The sequence below is a fragment of the Hypanus sabinus genome, chromosome 11, assembly GCF_030144855.1.
Source record: "Hypanus sabinus isolate sHypSab1 chromosome 11, sHypSab1.hap1, whole genome shotgun sequence".
NCBI classification, from domain to species: Eukaryota; Metazoa; Chordata; class Chondrichthyes; order Myliobatiformes; family Dasyatidae; genus Hypanus; species Hypanus sabinus.
The window spans coordinates 58,369,364-58,386,467 of NC_082716.1; the positions used below are offsets into that span (position 1 = coordinate 58,369,364).

The window sequence follows — 17,104 nt, forward strand, 5'->3', positions numbered from 1 at the left end:
ACAAATCAGTTAAATAAAGTTTTACCATCCTTTCCCAATTCAACTCCGATGGATTTTTTAGATATAATTTTTACCTTGAATCCTTGTCAGAAGGGTTTAGTGGCTCTTATTTATAATATGATCATGAAGATAAAACCAGAAATGTCAGGCAGAATTAAACAAGAGTGGGAAAAAGAGCTTCAATATGCTATATAAACAGAAAAATGGGAAAAAATTTTACAAATGGTTAACTCTTCTTCTAAACATGCTAAACATGCTTTAATACAATTTAAGGTGGTACACAGAGCCCACATGTCTAAAGATAAGCTTGCTCGATTCTACTCCCATATTAACCCTCAATGTGACAGATGTCACTCAGAAGTTGCTTCATTGACCCACATGTTTTGGTCATATCCCACCTTATATAACTATTGGAAGGATATATTTGCTATCATTTCCTCAGTTTGGAATATTGATTTACAACCCCATTTTATCACTGCAATTTTTGGTATACCAATTGAGGATGGTAGTCGATTCTCCCCTCCAATTAGATGAATGATCGCCTTTGCAACTCTAATGGCTAGAAGGTCTATATTACAAAATTGGAAAGAAGTAAACCCTCCTACCACGTTTCAGTGGTTCTCTCAAACTATTTCTTGTTTGAGCTTAAAAAAAATTAGAAGTACTATTTTTGACTCATCAATTAAATTTGAAGAAACTTGGGGACCATTTATTCGACATTTTCATATAATTTGACCTCTTCTGGATCTTTTCTCTTTTTATCCTTGTTCTGGTATGGAGTTCCGGAGTTCTTGACACTATCATGTATATTTAAACTATTATTATTGCCCATGTTAGTTTAGGTTTATTGTTTTATTTCAATATATATTTTTTCATGTATTTTTTTTTCTTTCTTTTTATGATTATCCTTTTTCATATACAATTAATACAGGTTTGATTGATTATTTTATGATGTTCCTTGCTGATATTTCAATAAGATATTGATATCTTATTACTAATTTAACTTCAAGCCTAGTGTATTTATAACCTATTCAATATTATGTTATTTTTTTTTATATATGAAACTCAATAAAAAGATTGAAAAAGAAAAAAGAGCCAGGATCTCCTAAAGCTCAGCTACTTCAATTTCACCTCCCATTCCCGCAATGACATACCTGTTCACAGCCTCCATACTGCCATGATGAAGCCAGAAGCAGGTTATTGGAACATAGAACATTATAAGATTACAGCATGTCACACACACACATCCTTCAGCCCAAGATGTGCTGACTTTTTAAACCTACTCGTAAATCAACCTAACTACATAGCTCTTCACTTTTTCTATCATCCATATTTATCTGAGAGTTCTTATATATTCCTAATGTATCTGCCTCTACCACCACCCTGGCAGCACATTCCTTGCACCCACCACTCTGTATAAAATAACTTACCTCTGATAGCCACCCCCCCCCCACTATATTTTCCTCCAGTCTCTTTAAAATTATGCCCCTCTTCCTTTGCTCTAAATAGAAAAGCACTACCCTTTTAAGACACACTCTCTATTCCAGATAGCATCCTGGTATATCTCCTCTGCACCCTCTTCAAAGCTCCCATGTCTTTCCTATAATGAGGTGACCAGAACTGATCACAATTTTCCAAGTGTCATTTACCCAGGATTTTATAAGAGCAGCAACATTACCTCACAGCTCCTGAACTCAATCCCCCGACTAATGCTGGAAAAAATATGCCTTCTTAACCATCCTTTCAATTTGCCCAGAACTACTGAGGGATCTATGGACATAATCCCCAAGATCCCTCTGTTCCTCCACACTGCCAGGAAGCATGCCATTAACCCGAAGTTCTGCCTTCAAATTTGACCTTCCAAAGTGAATCACTTCACTTTTCTGGATTGAACTCCATCTGCCACTTCTTAGCCCAACTCTGCATCCTCTCAATGCCCCATTGTAACTCGTGGCAACCTTTTATACCATTCACAACTCCAACCCCCATGTCATCATCAAACTTAATAACCCAGCCTTCCACTTCCTCTTCGAAGCAATCCCAGAACAGATCCCTGCAGAACACCAGTGGTCACCAACCTCCAGGCAGAATACACTCCATCTACGATCACCCTTTGCTTTCTAAGGGCAAGCCAATTCTAAATCTATACTGTCAAGTTTTCCTAGATTTTATACCTCCTGACTTTCTGAGTGAGCCTACCATGAGGAACTCTATCAAATGCCTAGCTAAATTTTGCCCATCAACTGCCTCTCCTTTCTCACAGTCTCTCTACGCCTTGCATCTGTAGTATTGAGCAAAAGTCTTCGGCACCTATGTACAACTAAAGTTCCTAAGACTTTTGCACAGTACTGTATTTGTTCACGTGGAGCGGAGAGCAAGTTTGTAAATCTGGCTGGAGCCAAGGATGCTGGTAATGACAAAGGTGAAGCACTGAGGGGTGTGGGACAGGTGCCAGGGGCAGAGGGGTTGTGTGTGCATACAACCCAGCCTTGAAACACCAAGCAAGGTCATTTGATTCAAAACAATTGGTTTACTGATCATTATAGAATGTCTCTCTGGTGCTTCCCTCTCCCTTCCTCTATTCCCAACAATGATTCCCCTCTCCTAACCCTCTTCTCACTCAGTCCACACTAGAGACTAAATATCAGAATCAGGTTCATCATCACTTACATGTCATAAATCTTTTTTTATGCCAGCGGTCAGTGTATTACATAAAATGACTATATTACTGTGCAAAAGTCTTAGGCACCCTAGTTTTATATATATATACACACACACACACACCCTTAAGACTTTGCACAGTACTGTACCTTTGCACAGTACTGTACCAACTGTCTCATTTACAGCACTATCACTCTGGTTCCCAAACCCCTACCAATTCAGTTTAAATCCTCCCTAACAGCTCTAGCAAATCTGCCCGCAAGGATATTGGTCTCCTTCATGTTCAAATGCAAAACATCCTTTTTGTACAGGTCATACCTTCACCAAAAGAGATCCAAATAACACAAATCTGAAATCCTGTCCCCTGTATCAATTCCTCAATCACACATTCATCTGCCAAATCATCTTATTCTTCTCCCACTAGTGCATGGCAGAGAGAGCAATCAAGGAGTTACTACCCTTGAGGTTCTGCTTTTCTGGTTCCCATCTAGCTTCCTACATAATCTCTTCAGGATCTCGTCCCTTTTCCTACTTATGTTGTTGGTACCAATATGTACCATGACTTCTGACAGCTCACTCTCCCTTTAGAACTCCTCCTCTGCCCAGACACCCAGCTACCTGCCTTCTGCAACTTAGGAATGCCTAACCCCCACCCCTCCCCCCTCCACATAGTTCTTAACTGTCACCTTTTCATTCTCCCTATGAGCCGTAGGTCATCCAGCTCCAGCTATTACCTCCAACCATCTTACATCATCCCCTTTCATTCCTCTTCCCCCACCCACCATTCCTCTCCCATCTGGACTCACCTATAGTATTACCTGCAAGCTTGTCCTCCTTCCCTTCTCCCTATCTTTGTTGTAGCTTCTACCTTCTCCTTTCCAGTCCTGATCAAGTATCTCTGCCTAAAATGCTGCCTTTTCATTTCCCTCCTCAGACGCTGCCTGACCTGCTGAGTTCCTATAGCATTTTGTCTCTTGATCATGCATCACACAAGCAGCCAAGAGGGCTCAGTTACTTCAGATAACATAAATAATCCATTTAAAAATACTAAGCTATCCAGACGAGAAAGATGGCTGTTTCAATTCCAAATTCTAAATAAGACAAAAGTCATGTTCAAGTCAATATTTAGTGTTCCATACTGGAATTAGGTGGGGTTGCGCTATGTTTTAACAAAATCTAAATAGCTTTATTGTGAATCACAATACTATCAGGTACAATGAAAAGCTACTGCCACTTAAAAAATCTTCAGTATAAGTAATGAAAGATAGATTTTTTAAAAAATCATTTATCCTAACTGCATTAATCTGTTACTTTTTATTTAAATATTCTTCATACTCTCCAATTTTAGCAATAAGTTGTGGAAATGGGTGAAGTGGCAGGAGGTAGTCAAAAAAGTATGGAGAGCATATTTTGAGTGAATACAAATGAAAGATCCGCAAACACTTATTTCAGATATCTTTCTGGGAGAACTTCAAAGGCTTGATCCAAATCTTCACAAGAATAGAAAGCACTGCATTTAGAGTGGAATTCAATATAATTGTAATGGTCAAGAAAGAAGGAAAACTCAGGAAGCACTTGGAAACACTGGGAACAACATTGAAGACACAACACTAAAAAAGCAATGGGTAATATTTAACAAAATCCGTAACTTATAGTACTTAAAGACAAAAAAAAAACCTTACAGTAAAAATGATTCAGGCAAAAAGAGCAGGAAACATTAGGATTAAGCAAATTTCAGAGTGCAGCAAATGAGAACCAAGAAACTGCTATTTGTGTCATAAAAAAAGCTGCAAAAGCATATTCCACATACCTGACAGAAAACTGGTTTAAACATCTGAGAGAAGAGTTGTGTTAGTTCCTCTGCATCTTTGTACTCATGGGGAAGTTTACCAATGCAAAGGCACTTTGAATGAAGGAAATCAGGTGACAGATGATCAACATCTGTCCAGTGCACATACAGGATGCAAGATCCCAGCTGTTTACCCATAAGTTCAGATTTAGCTCGAGCAGCAGAGTCCTTCTTCATGTATTCCACAAAACCATAGCCTTTAGAATGCCCAGTAGTCTCACTATAAACAAGGAAGCATCGCTCCATATTTCCATAGCGGTGGACCAACTCCTCAAACTGTTGCTCTGTATAAGAATGCGGTAGCTGAGTAATGCAAAGCAAGCTATCTGTTGGTTGTAGCTGAACAGATATCTCCCTTCCTTGGAAAATGGACTTATGAAATTTGTGAATGGCATCTTGTGCTTGCTCTCCATTCAGCAAAGTAACAAAAGCTGAAAAAGAGAATCCCAGTAAATTAGGAAATAAAGAAAAGAATGGTTTTTTTTTAAATGTGTGTTTTTTCATCAATGGTACAGACCATCCCTGGAATACAAAAGCCCAAATTACGGACAACTCTACATACAAACAAGCACTGTATTATCAAAATTCAAAAAGCCGATATCCATGCATAATTTTGTTTTTATAGAAGGCAGAGTTCCTTTCCTCTTTCTCTACTCTTAGTGATTGTTTTTTTCTCCCCCACACCCATCTTATGTCCTCTTGATGGCATTTATTACAATACTGTGCAGCTGTGGTTTTCAAAACAAGAATTGTGGAGTGTTTTGATTTATGAACAAACTCAACAATGAATGTCTGCAAACATAACCAGTTGTTTAGCCAGTATCAGGATCTATTAACTTTTCTTTACTCAGATCAAGAAAATAATTTGTTCTCCAACTGTTATTCCTAACTACTTAATTATTTACTTACATGCCAACTTTAGATAAAAAGAAATCTGTTATCTTTGATGAACAAGATTTAGTTTAATAAAACAGTAACTCCCAAGTAGTGAGTCATAAAATGACTAACATATATTACAATCAGCAAAAGTGAAAGTTGAATGAAAGATACTTCTCACAATTTCTGCAATGGAAACTACATATTAGCATCTATTGGTTATTGTGTTAGCTTCACACAGTTAAAACTGGCTGCTATGTGCCACAAGTCTAACAAGTTTAAAGATAATATAAAGACACAAGAGACTGCTGATGTTGAAATGTGGAGCACCAAACAACGTGCAATAGGAACTCAGTGGGTTACACAGCATCTACGGCTGAATCAAAGAAGGTGAAGAATCAGCATACAGGAGGGAGAATGAAAATCTAGTTGAATGGTGTCACATTCTCACTCAACATCAAAGAGCTGATTACTAATTCAAACAACTGACTATTTACTACAGGAGGAGAAACAAGTGATCCATGAGTCAAGATCAGAGGTGGAGAGAGTCAGTAACTTTAAATTCCATGGTGATATAATTTCAGAGGATCTGTCCTGGACGCAGCACAAAACTGCCATTACAAAGAAAGCATGGGAGAGCCTCTACTTTCCTATAAATTTGTCCTATAAATCAGCATGTAATTTAAAACACTGACAAACTTTTATAGATGCACAGTGGAGAGTATCCTGATGGGCTGCATCATGGCCTGATATGGAAACACCAGTGCCCAAGAATGGAAAAGTCTACAAAAAAACTACCAGGTAAACAATAGTTGTTGTTGACTGCAGATCATGGCATCTCTTTGGGTGCCTTACTTTTGCTTGATGGGTGGTGGGCACTGATGCTTTGTGCTGAAATGGGCAGAAGTGGGAGGGGGGTTGATGCTTTCTGCTGCTTGTGCAGGAGAGGGGGGAGAGGGGGCTTTAGGATTCTAACGTTTTTCTGTCATTCATTCTTTTGGGGTTCTTCTGTTTCTTGTGGATGTCTGCAAAGACAAGTATTTCAAGTTCTATACTGTATACTGTATCCTAAGGTTGTCAAGGAGAGGAGTGGTAGTGGGGACAAGCTCCCACTACCTAAAAGTGCTCCTCACGGCATGCGCCTCAAATAGCCAAGTCCAACTCCTGGCCTTTTCCTGTGGCTTAGCCTCTAAGCTTGGCAGAACTGTTTCTACTGACAGGAGAAGGGGTGAAGGTGGATCCCAGCACCTTAAAACCAGTGCTTCGGGTAGATGGAGCTCATCAGCCTGGGAAGGCAGTCCATTGAAGAGAGGGAAAACTCTGATTTCAAACCTTCACTGCCTTGTGGCCATAACCACTCATGGGAAAGGCTTCAGGAGTAAACCCTGAGGACAAATTGGGAGCTGGAGTCCCTAAGGCAGTCTGACGTTGCCTTCAACCTTATTCTGGCAACTCCTGCAATGACACCGGTGCCAATTTGTATTGGCCCTTGCCCTTCCCTCGGACAACATTAGTGGTGTGGAGAGGGGAGACTTGTTGTATGGGCAACTGCCGGTCTTCCATAAAACCTTGCCCAGGCCTGTGCCCTGGAAACCTTTCAGGCACAGATCCATGGTCTCGCAAGACTAATGGATGCCACCACTGTATACATTCTTTGATAATAAACAGAACCATTGAAACTATGGAACTCAATAGCTAATACTATAAGAGGTGCAGACTCATTTGACACTTAAATGCCAGCTCAAAACCTATTTATTTAACTTTGCTTTTAACTAACATCTTTGTCTTTATTTTTCATGTTTGCATGTTAACCCATGTAAAGCAGTTTGATCTACATCATTTATACGAAAAGTGCTCTATGAATAAATTATTATTATCGACAAGGAGCATTGCCACAAGAAAGCAGCATCCACCATGCTCTTTTCTCGCTGCTGCCATCATGAAGGAGGTACAGAGACTTAGATCTTACATTACCAGGATCAGAAACCATTAATACCTTTCAACCATCAGGCTCCTACACCAGCGTGGATAAAATTACTCACCTCAATCATGAACTGATTTCACAATGTATGGACTCACTTTCAAGGACTTTACAACTCATGTTCTCAGTATTATTTATGAATTATTATTTTTTTTCATATTTGCAGTTTGTTTTCTTTTGCACATTGGTTGTTAGTATGTTTGTGTGTAATTTTTCATTGATTCTATTGTATTTCTTTGTTCTACTGTGAATGCCTGCAAGAAAATTAATTTCAGGGTAGTATACGGTGATATATACATACTCCGATAATGAATTTACTTTGAACTGGTTAATTACTAATCATCACATGAAATTCAACATGCCCTAGATTAATAATTACAAGTCTCTCATTAAAAAAGTGCATATAAAACTTTAAAGAGCAATTACAAGCTTCACAATTTAAAAAGATTTGTTCAAATTACATAAAATCTAAATGGATATCTGAAAGTATGTTGAAAATAAAGTGATTTTTTTTAAATCCTGAAAATTCAAGCCATTGTACTTGTTATCAAGGTTGCAGGAGCCCCAACATTCTAGACCATTTATTGGTTGACCTCACTTTTTATGCTTTGCAATGCTGCACCATTTGGGGCTTTTAGCTTACACAGCACTGCCTAGTGTAAACAGAAACCACAAAAGATCAGCACGCATGCACTCTGATAAAGATATTCAGAAATAAGGCAGTATTGTCCAAAAGAAATTGCTGACCAGACAAGTTCAAAACAACACTTCAGTCACATGCACTAGTTTTATATAGAAAACACAAGCATAATGGGAAATGTAACTGGTGGTGGGGATGGGTGTGTGTGGGGCAGGTAAAAGTTCTTTCATGAGGAATGCATTTTAAAGTATACTAACAGTATTACTGCATTGTTGTATGATTCATTGCAAATGAAGAATCTACTTCTCTACTAATAGGTGGGGAGAATGTTCAAAATATTGAGATCCTGACTTGAAAATGAAATTCTGCACTTCCTCCAATTATAAGATCACGCAAATATATATAGCACGAGTACACTATTTGGACTTTCACGTCTGCTCTGCCATTCAATAAGATTATTGCGATGCAACCTCAGTTTTATATTATTATTAAACCCCAGTAACCTTTCACCTCTTTCTAATCAAAAACTTACTCAAAAATTATTCAAAAACTTTGCTTCCAACACACTTTGAAAAATAAAGCTCCAAAGCTTCAACCCTCAAAACTCTCAACTCTTCTGTCATAAATTGGCAATCTCTTTGGTAATCTCTTTGGCAATTTTATTACCAAAGAGAAACACGCTTTGCAAACTTCGTGATCATATTATACTTCCATCTTAAGAGAAGTCAATAGTCAAAAAAATGCATCGTGCAATATATCACTTTGTACTGTACAACACAATTTCAATACAAAACATACAGGAAAAAAGTGGACTCCAAGGAAGTTTCATCAAGCATGTAATTTTTCTTTTAGATTCTTTAATCATTTGACTTGGTAACCCACGAAGGAAAGTTAAATGCTGAAGGGTCTCACCCTGAAATGTGAACTGTACTCCTTTCTGTAGATACTGCCTGGCCTGCTGAGTTCCTCCAGCATTTTGTGTATTGTTATGTTTTGTGTATTGCAGCAACTCTGAGGGGCCGAAGGGTACAAAGTCGCCCCCTCCTTTTTTGAGAATCGGGGGTGGAGTTTCAAGATGGCGACGTAAACATCTGCCTTTAGGCGCTCTTCATTTTTTCAACTATAATCACCCCTTAATTAAATCTTTTCGAATTTAATCACATGGGTTGATACTTTTGATTAACTTTTTCTTCCTAAAATAATATTTGATCTAATCTCGACAAACTTAAAATGGCTACAAGCAAGAAATCGTCTAAGGAACCTGTATCCATCGACGCAATCTCTACTCTTTTGGACGCTAAACTGGATATTAAACTTTCGAGTCTGGAAGGCAGATTGGATGGTAGATTGGGAAGCAGACTGACAAGTTTGGAAAATAAACTTACCAGGAAAATATCCGAACTTGAAGAAGCTGATAGATCGCTTGAAATTAAACTTCAATCGCAGGCATCGGACATTCAGCGGCATGACGATAAGATCGCGACTCTTGAAAAATCCATTTGTGCAAAAGTACGTACAATTGAACCGTTGGAGAAGAAGGTAGAGTCGAATGCTAAAACTATGGATCAATATAAGTTTAACATTACTGATCTCGAAAATCGATCTCGTAGACAGAATTTGCGTATCATCGGGTTTCCCGAAAAAGTTGAGTCCGGTGATTTAACTGAATTTTTCTCTAAATTACTATGGGAAACTTTCAGTGCTGAAGGTTTGCAAGCTAAACCTGTTATCGATCGTGTTCACAGAGTTGCGAGATTTTCGGCTCTGTCTGATAAGCCACGAGCGGTGATTGTTCGCCTTCATTATCCTCGGGAGAAAGAGCTTTTAATTCGATTAGCTCGTAAAAAAGGCATGATTTCTTATAACACCAATTCATTCCGAATTGTTGAAGATTATTCTTATGATGTAATGAAATCAAGAATCGCTTTTAAACCAGTGATGGCAGAGATTTATTCGATTGGCCTTAAACAAGCTTTAATGTATCCAGCGAAGCTCAGAATTACGTTAAACGACAACAGTCAGCAATTTTTCAAAACACTGGAAGAAGCGAAGAAATTTGTTGAAGAATATCGATCTTCTAGTGCAACTTGAACTATGTGTCATGTTGAAGATTCCTCGGAGAGAGGGTGCCATCTCATTTTAAGTAACCTACGAAGTTGGGTTATAACTTTCTATCCCGTTCTACGGGTCTGGCTCTTATTTTTCACTATTATCACTGTTTTATGGATGCTTTCTTAACTTTTATAATTTTTTTTTAATTTTATTCTTTTTTCTGTTTCAGATATATACATCTATGTCTTGTAATAATGATTTATTTTTTTCAAGATGTCGTTTCTTCTTCCCATAAGACTCTGCTTTTTATAAACATTTATTTGTTTGCCTGTACTTAGAAATGGGACGAATGTTTTGAATTTTTTTTTTAGCTTTTTTATATATATTGTAGCGTTTATTGAATCTTTTTTGATCCTATTTTGGTATTTTTTTATTATTAAACTTTTTTAATAGATTGTTGAATCTACATTTATATTTTGTAAGATGGCTTTTTCAAAATGTCGTTTCTTCTTCCCATAAGTCTTTGCTTTTGAAACGTCATCTTGCATTTATATATGAAATTTTTTTAAAGGTATATTACACTCTTAAATTTTAATGTTTATTTTTTTTTGTTAAAGATTGTTTGTTTTATTATATTAGTTTTCTCATTCTGATTGACATATATTTTCTTTTTGCAACCCTATATTTAAATATGGGTGTTACATAGTTTTTTTTTAAAAGCTTTTTATGGAGCTGCCATCTTGAAATGGGGGTAAGGTTAGTGTTAGATTATGCGCTTGCCGCTTGGCTTTTCTTCGAAGGGTGGGGGGAGGGGTGGGGATCTTTTTTCACGCTTTTGCGTTTTTTTCTGCTTTTAGTTTATGGGCCAACTTTAAATTATTAATATTGTTGAGGTGTCATGTTCTCTGGTTGCTCCTGAACCTATTTTCCTTTTTCCTAAATTATGGGTTATGTGTCTTTTTAACCTATTATGATATACACAACTAATATTGGCATGATGGATAAATCTATTAATTTTATCTCTTGGAATACTAATGGTTTAAATCATCCGATTAAATGTAAAAAAATATTTAAGGTATTCCATAGATTGAACGCTAATATTATTTTTGCACAGGAAACCCATATTAGGAGGGAGGATAATCAACGTTTTTTTAGGTTCTGGAAGGGTCAACAATTTCATTCGAATTGTACCGCTAAAATTAGGGGTGTGTCTATTTTTATAGACCCCTCAATTTTGTTTACACATCACGAAATTATTTCTGATCCACAGGGCAGATTTTTGTTGATAACTGGTTCACTTTTCAATCGGAAAGTGGTTCTAGTTAATATTTATGCCCCAAATTTTGACTGCCCTGAATTTTTTAAACGTTTATTTACTTCCCTTCCTAATCTGAATGAATATATGTTGATAATGGGTGGAGATTTTAATTGTTGTTTGAATCCTTTGATGGATAGATCTAAACCTATTCGAACTCTTCTGAATAGATCAGCCTTACTTATTAATTCTTTTATGGTTGATTCGGGAATTACAGAAATATGGCGGTTTTTGAACCCTAAAGATAAAGAATTTTCATTTTTTTCACATGTATATCATAGTTATTCTAGAATTGATTACTTTCTTATTGATCATCGGTTATTAACGGATGTTATTGATTGTAAATATGATTCTATTACTATTTCGGATCATGCACCTTTGAAGTTATCTATTAAGATTCCGGACTTTTCCAATAATGTTAGATCTTGGAGACTTAATGCTACTCTGCTTCAAGACCCAGAATTTGTCACCTATATAAAACAGCAAATTGATTTGTTTTTCTCAACAAACTATACTGAAGAAATTGACAGAGGAATACTTTGGGACTCTTTTAAGGCTTTTATCCGTGGACAAATTATTTCGTATTCCGCTGGTAAAAGGAAACAAAGATATTTAGATATGGCTTTATTAGTGGATAAAATTAAGGAAATTGATAAGATTTATTCTGTGACTCCTACCATAGAACTTTATAAGAAGAGAGTTGAGCTTCAAATGGAACATAGTTTATTATTATCTTCTTCAATTGAAAATCAATTAATTAGGACTAGAGCTCAATTCTATATTCACAGTGATCAAACTGGTAAACTGTTAGCTAATCAATTAAAAGCTATTTCGACCAGGCGACAAATTATTAAAATTTGTAAACAAGACGGTAATTTAACCACTGATCATAAACAAATCAATAATACTTTTCAAGATTTTTATAAATCTTTATATCAATCAGAATTTGATGGTGATCTGTCCATGATGGATAATTTTTTTAACAATTTGAATATTCCTAAACTGATTGGTGAAGATCGTAGCTTGTTTGATGCTCCTATCTCTATGGCCGAAATAGGTGAGGCTGTCTCATCAATGAATTCAGGGAAAGCTCCTGGCCCTGATGGTTATATTGTAGAATTTTTCAAAACTTTTTCTTCTTTGCTTTCCCCTTGGTTATGTGAAATCTTTAACGATGCATTTGCTAAGAAGAGATTACCTCAGTCTTTTTATGAAGCTACTATCTCTCTAATTCTTAAAAAAGATAAAGATCCTACTTTATGTACATCTTATCGCCCTATATCATTATTAAATGTAGATTCTAAGATTCTTACAAAAATTTTAGCCACTAGATTAGAAAAGGTACTACCACAGATTATTTCAGAAGATCAAACTGGTTTCATTAAGAATCGGTATTCTTTTTTTAATGTTAGAAAATTGATTAATATAATTCATACTTCATCACCCACAGTCCCAGAATGTGTTATTTCATTAGATGCTGAAAAAGCCTTTGATAGAGTTGAATGGACATATTTATTTAATGCATTGAGAAATTCCTTTTTGAGAATCGCAAGATCGCTATTAATTCAGGTCTAGGACCCAGGAAATGAGAGAGAGACACACAGAATCCACAAGGTTTGGAATGTGTCCTGGCCTCAGCGAAACAAAACCATTGATAACGGCTATTGTCTCTTAGAGACGGAATTGTGTATTGAGTACTGTACTATTCATTGAAGCCCCTCAGGGGATGACCAGAGTGGGCTGGTTGAGGGATTGCATCATCCCAACCTGACTGACATCTGAGATCCTGTGAGTAAGGATAAAAGAGGGTCTGGGGAACAACCCCTTTAGACGCACCAGGAGAAATGCTAGAAATCCCGTGACAGCGTTTAATAGCGACAGCCGGTGGGGGGCTCGTGTGCGTGCTTCCTTGCCTGGGTTGGCGGGCTCACCACGGAAGAACGGCTTAGCTAAAGGACAGCCCACAAGTGAACGGCCACATCAACAGGACTCCTGAGGGATCGAAATCATAAAAGGAAAGCCAGCAAGTTTTTCTCCCAAAATCTCTCTCTCTCCAACCATGGCAACCCAGCGGTCCCCAAAGGCTGCAGCCTGCATGAACTGAGTGAACTTTATATTTCCATCGGACAAAACATTATCCCCTAGACAACGACAGAGCTTATTTCTTATTGATTATTATTATACCCGCACTTTTAGATTCAGTATTGACGATGTATATTATCTGTATATTTGCATTGATATTATTTTTGTGTATTTTTACTAATAAATATTGTTAAAAATAGTATCATCAGACTTCAACGGACCTCTCTATCTTTGCTGGTAAGTGACTCTGTTACGGGGTTCATAACAGTATGTTACTAGGATTTCCAGCATCTACAGATTTTCTCTTGTTTGCCATTAAATAAATGTACCCCTGGATATCTTTTCCAGATCATGCCACCTGCGGAGGTGTTTGTGAAGTTAACTTTGTTATTTGAAAGACACGATCAAGCAGTTCCAGACTGTGGAGTCTACACCCTCCATCGTGACAAAGACCGAGTCCTTTACTTAACTGCCATGATGACTTATTCTGAAGCTCCTTCACAACCCACAATTCCACTTAAGTTCCCCCTACTTCCTTATTAATCTGCCAAATAACCTCCATCTCAGCCAGTTCTAACAATTACCACTGCCTTTCAAACATCACCCACTTCCCATAACCTTCCCAACCACACAGCAGTTGTCATCCAAACCCATTATAGTCACAGAAGTACAGCAGAAACAGGCCGTTCACCCCATCTAGTCCATGCCAAAACCTTTGAAACTGCCTACTCCCATCAACCTGCACCAGGACTACACCAAACTGCCCTCCATATTGCTACTATCCATGTACTTATCCAAACTCTTCTTAAATGTCAAACTCATGTGCACCACTGGTGCTAACAGTTCATTCCACACTCTCACAACCTTCTGAGTGAAGTGGTTTCCCTTTATGTTTCTCAAACTTCTTACCCTTCATCCTTAACTTATGACCTCTAGTTGCAGTCCCACACAACCTCAGTGGAAAAAGTCTGCTTGCATTTATCTATCTATACCCTTCATAATTTTGAATACTTCTATCAAATGTCCTCTCAGTTTTTTAAGTTCTAAACAAATACAGTCTTCAATCTTTCCTTACAATTCAGGCCCTCCAGACCCAGCCATATCCTTGTAAATTTTCACTACATCCTTTCAAGCTTGTTTACATCATTCCTGTAGGTTGGTGAGCAAAATTGTACACAATAAGCCTCACCAATGTCTTATACAACTTCCATATAACATCCCATCTTCTGTACTTATTGATTCATTGATTTATGAAGGCCAATGTGCCAAAGCTTTCTTTATGATCCTAACTACCCATTATGGTCAAAGAATTATGTACCTATATTCCCAGATCACTCTATTCTACTACTCACTGTGCAAGACCTACCTTGGTTGGTCCTACCTAAGTGCAATACCTTGTACTTGTCTGCATTAAATTCTACCTGCCATTTTTCAGTCCATTTTTCTAGCTGATGCAGATCCCTCTGCAAGCCATGATAGCCCTCCTCCCTGTCCACTACACCACCAATCTTGGTGTCATCCACAAATTTGCAGATTCAGTTAACCACATTATCATCCAGATCATTGATATAGATGACAAACTACAAAGGGCCAATACCCAATCCCTGTGGCACACCACTAGTCACAAGCCTCCAGTCAGAGAGGAAACCCTCTACTACCACTCTGGCTTTTCCCACAATGCCAATGTCCAATCCAGTTTAATATCTCATCCTGAATGCCTAGCGACTGAACCTTCTTGACCAGCCTCCCATGTGGGACCTTGTCAAATGCTTTCCTAAAATCAACATAGACAACATTCACTGCCTTGTCTTTATCCACTCCCCTGGTAACTTCCTCAAAAAAAAACTCTACAAGATTGGTTAGACATAACCTACCATGCACAAAGCCATGCTGACTATCTTTAATTAGTCCATGTCTATCCAAACATATATATCCGGTCCCTTAGAATACCTTCCAATAACTTTCCCATCTCTACTCAGTTTGCTGCACAAACACCCCATTTCTGACAAGGACCTCCCACATAGTTATTTTTACCTTCCCCACCCTGCAGTTCCCTCACACGAACATGCAAGTCCAAACTCCACTGCAAAACTCATTCTCATTTCTGAAAGCAGAATTTCCCACTTCTGTCTTCCCTCCACTCCCCAAATGATGATGACTTTGACCTCACTAAGTGACCTGCCACTTTCCCCTTTCCAAATGTCCCGCACCAACCACCTTGCCTATCCTAAGAATGTGTCATCTATTAATTCTGGGCTGATCACGACTGCCCAGTGATCCTTTCTAAACCTGATTAATCCCATTCTAACTCCGCCACACCTCCAAGTTATCCAATTTCTTTCAGCATCATACAGTATCTTTTTAGGTAACATTAAATTTAAAATTCAGTTTTTAATTTGCATAGTTCAAAGCAGCATTACACTGAAGCAAAATTTAATCTGCTATTTTATTTTCCTCCAATGTAAACAGAACTTCATGGTATCTGAATTAGCTTGAGATTATGGTCAAATCAAACAATATTAAGTAAGGAGTACAAATACAGAACTAGATTAATAACCTGCACTTCTAACTTTTCTTCTCCACTTCCACACACTGATGAATTGTCACTTTTGAACTGACTGGGGAAGTTGATGCAGCAATTGTGAGTAACAGAGGTGCCTTCCACAGATGAGAACAGAAGCTTGAAATGAGAGGAAGAATGTAAACTACCCACTTTATAAGATGAAGTGCTTCTCCATTTATTCTGGGCTTCTACATGCCCCATTGATGTACTGCTCCCTCTTGAATGATCTTCCATTATTTTGAACATATCCTTGAACACCTTCCTGTAACAGAAGTCAGAATAGAGTGCCACCCTCAAAACTGGAGTTAGGTGACTAAATAAGGAGATCCAACATCACAAACTAAGCACAGACTTTAGGCTACGTATTGTACCACTGAGAAAGCAGACCTCCAACTAGAGGTTGTGACTCAGACGGCATGGGATAACCCTGAGAACCATCATCATTAGCCTTTAGGTACATATGCTTTATGGCATAAGATCAGACATGGGCAATCAAATCTTTTCCTGATTGCCAGTCATTGCCCTCACTTAGTTGAGGAATCACTACTTATTCATGTTGAGCAACACAGCACTGAAATTAACAACAGCACATAGGTTTTTGGGTGGGAGACTACAACATCTTTGACCAGAAACCAAAGTGATCAAGTTCTGAAGGATAGGGAATGAATGAACCAACTCAAGGGATGTACTATTTGATCTCATCCTTACAATGCTCAATTCCATTTACAACTCTCCAGCAACTGAAGCATGCATGCAGCAAGATCTAAATAACATTCAGACATAGTTAATTTGCTGCCACTAAAATTTGCAGTCAGATATCAACTGTTTCTAGTAAGTTTGATCATTTACGTATTCTCCTGATCCCAATTTTTTGTTTTTTTTTAATATAAATACAAGAGCAATGCAAAATTCTTTGTGCTATTAACCCAGGATTCATGATTATAAACTACAGTTCTCAGTCATGCTATCTAGCTACAATTATTCAAACACAGTATCAGCAAAATCAAGTCAATGTCTTCATCACCTGATATTCCACAAATTTAACAATAACCATATGAGGAAACGACAAGTTTCAAGGTCAAGTT

At 37.7% G+C, this 17,104-nt stretch overlaps 1 protein-coding gene across 16 annotated transcripts in view; it reads right to left on the bottom strand.

The window, feature by feature from the left end:
• raver2 (ribonucleoprotein, PTB-binding 2) overlaps nucleotides 1-17,104 on the bottom strand; it is a 205,901-nt gene that overhangs the window by 146,363 nt on the left and 42,434 nt on the right. For 14 of the 16 annotated variants that reach the window (XM_059984395.1, XM_059984396.1, XM_059984399.1 and 11 more), the window contains exon 3: nucleotides 4,472-4,941. In XM_059984395.1, coding sequence (XP_059840378.1) covers nucleotides 4,472-4,941 — 470 coding nt within the window. Of the gene's footprint in view, nucleotides 1-4,471; nucleotides 4,942-7,428; nucleotides 7,537-16,169; nucleotides 16,282-17,104 lie in introns of those variants that run through there. The other 2 variants (XM_059984406.1, XM_059984405.1) reach the window with 2 other exon arrangements.